The 2,620-nt window shown below is 36.6% G+C and overlaps 1 protein-coding gene across 1 annotated transcript; it reads left to right on the top strand.

Annotated features, from left to right (window-relative positions):
- Positions 1–887: 887 nt before the first annotated feature.
- On the top strand, positions 888–2,049 carry LOC141533753 (uncharacterized). The gene has a single exon (XM_074252786.1). It carries the CDS (start codon positions 1,287–1,289, stop codon positions 1,782–1,784), a length of 498 nt encoding a protein of 165 aa, XP_074108887.1. The 5' UTR covers positions 888–1,286; the 3' UTR covers positions 1,785–2,049.
- Positions 2,050–2,620: the final 571 nt, after the last annotated feature.

Raw genomic sequence — 2,620 nt, 5'->3', positions numbered from 1 at the left:
ATTTAACCAAAAACTTTATCTTAAATAACAACCTAGATCATAACTCACGACAAAATTATCGGAACTGTACAGCTAACAATATGAAACGCTATAGTTATTTTACAGACTCTTACTCTTATGAAATTAAATAAGTAAACAAATAAATCTTCACAAAGTAATCTCAAATTAATAAATAATATCAACTTTATTGAACATAGTCTTCGAGCTCATAAGTCTTTATTGAAAATACTTTTCGAGCTCATAAGTCTGATAGAAGTTTCACAGAGAACGATTTTTTGAATTTTCAAACCACAACGATAAGTTTTGGATGACGTTTAGTGAAACAAGTGCCACAGCAAATTTCATATATAGCATAGCGGAATAGACCATGATTTGAGACTATCCATATAATATGATACTCAAATTGAAGCTTATTAAAAGAGCTCTCAGATAAAATTTACAGAAATTCGATAAGTTATCCGATTCAAAAGTTATACAAGTAAGAAAGTGAAAAAATATGAATTTTTATGATTTTAAAAATTTTTAAATCCTGGCATTTCTAAATTACTTGACCGATTACGCTCATCTACGAAATTGACTTCAGTATCTATCTGTAGAATAATTATGTTGAGTTTGGTAAAGATCCGATGTAAATTAGCGACGCTATCGTTATGACAAGCCGCGTTATATCTGATGTATATGTATAGATGTAGTAACGGAAAATATTAGAGTTTAAGATGCTTTCTTATTTTTACTAGTTTTAAATAGATTGTAAAATCAAAGGATGTATGGTTGTAAATTTAAGGATTAGACGGGTAACAGAGACTGTTCGACATGTTGTCAGCAGATGTCAAAATATTTGTAAGTTTCTGTTGCTATAGAGAATAAGAAATGTTGTAACGCGAGGTATGAGTGAGAGAATGAAAACTGAGAGAGAGAGTATGAAGTAATGTCCGAGATGGGGGTGAGAAGGGACCGAGAGACCCAAGTAATTTTAAAATAGGTAGTTGTAAGTTAGTCTAATACCACCCAGGCTAGTGAGCAGTTGTATGTTATTTTCCCTTATCATTAAATCTATTATTATACTTTTAAAAAATATTGTCTCGTGCTGTAATTTCTTTTAATTAATATAATCTAAAAATCTATATCCTACATTTTGGGGGCTCAACCGGGATTACAGCGAACAGGCATATAAAAGTTTAATAAATTAAGACGAAAGACGGATTGTGAGGGAAATAAGTTTAAAGACGTGAAGTGTTCTGTTCGATTTGATAAGTGTTTAACTTGTAGTGCGAGGTGTCAACGCAATGGAGTTGAACGAGGGTCAACTCGCGCGGATGAGGGTTCCCGAGCTCAAGATGGAGCTCAGACAGAGGCACCTGCGAACCATTGGTCATAAGCGTGAGCTATTAGAACGTCTGCGAGCTGCACTTTTGGTCGAACGAGAACAAGTTCAAGACGAAGAAGAAGAAGACGAAGCAGACGACGACGACGACGATGAAGAAGAAGATGGAAACTCAGATGAAGACGACGAGATTGTTCCCCCGCGGAACAATCGCCACAACCGACTCAAGGTTCCGGAACACGATGATGAAGCTGGCGCCCGAAGAACACCGGTCATTCGACAGCCCCGAGGAAGTCAACAGCGCGTGCTGTTAACGTTCAAGGACGTTGAAGGTACGCTAAAAAGTTCAGTGGTGATGATCACACTGATGTACGACGATGGCTACAAAAGTTCGAAGAGATGGCGGAACTGTGTGAGTGGAACGAAGTTCAAAAAGTGGCTTATGCCAAGCGACTGCTAGAAGGTTCCGCAGAATTATTCGTGGAGTACGAGAATTGTAGCAGAACATGGACAAAATTAAAGAAGGCGCTGAAGGAAGAGTTTGAGAAAACCGTAGACAGTTTACAGTGTAACAGTTTTACCTGTTCAGGTTAGCCCCTAATCAATTTTATAAATAACTAAACAAAGCTAACAACAATAAAAATTATCAGGGCGCCACCAGGATTATTAATCACGGTTCCTAGAACCGGTCCAGAGCTGAGAAAACTTATCTTAGGGTAGAGAGAGTGGAGGAAGGTGCTGTTAAATAATAAAAATTTAATTAACAAGGTTGATCCACATTTATTAACAATAAAAATTTAACAAACTTAACAAATTTAAACGCTCACTCACACACTTATAATCTAACGAAGCGGAGAACAACTGCGAAATAAACGATATTTACAAACGAACCTTCCAACGACGATACGATGACTAGACGGGCTTTTTTGAACGAACAGTCTCCCACACCTGCGTAAAACTAATGGGCTTTTTCTAACGAACGGTCTCCCACACCTGGCCTAAAACTAATGGGCTTTTTCTAACGAACGGTCTCCCACACCTGACCTAAAACTAAGCTTAAAATTACAAGTCCACCGGACTACCAAAACGAACTGACTTTACACACTTTATATCTTCAAATTAAGTCCACCGGACTACCAAACTCAACACTATTAACACTCTCTATCACGCATAACCCATACAATTCTTCACACACATAACCCACACTTCGCTTAATTGAATTTTATAATTTTAATAGAATGAATGAATTTAATTTAATTACAATAATCAAATCATTCAATCATTGGTAATTTTTTT

Source organism: Cotesia typhae, unplaced genomic scaffold (assembly GCF_013202065.1).
Source record: "Cotesia typhae breed Kobodo isofemale line unplaced genomic scaffold, CoteBio_Ctyphae scaffold_121, whole genome shotgun sequence".
In the NCBI taxonomy this organism is placed as follows: Eukaryota; Metazoa; Arthropoda; class Insecta; order Hymenoptera; family Braconidae; genus Cotesia; species Cotesia typhae.
This window is presented reverse-complemented; position numbering and strand designations above follow the sequence as displayed.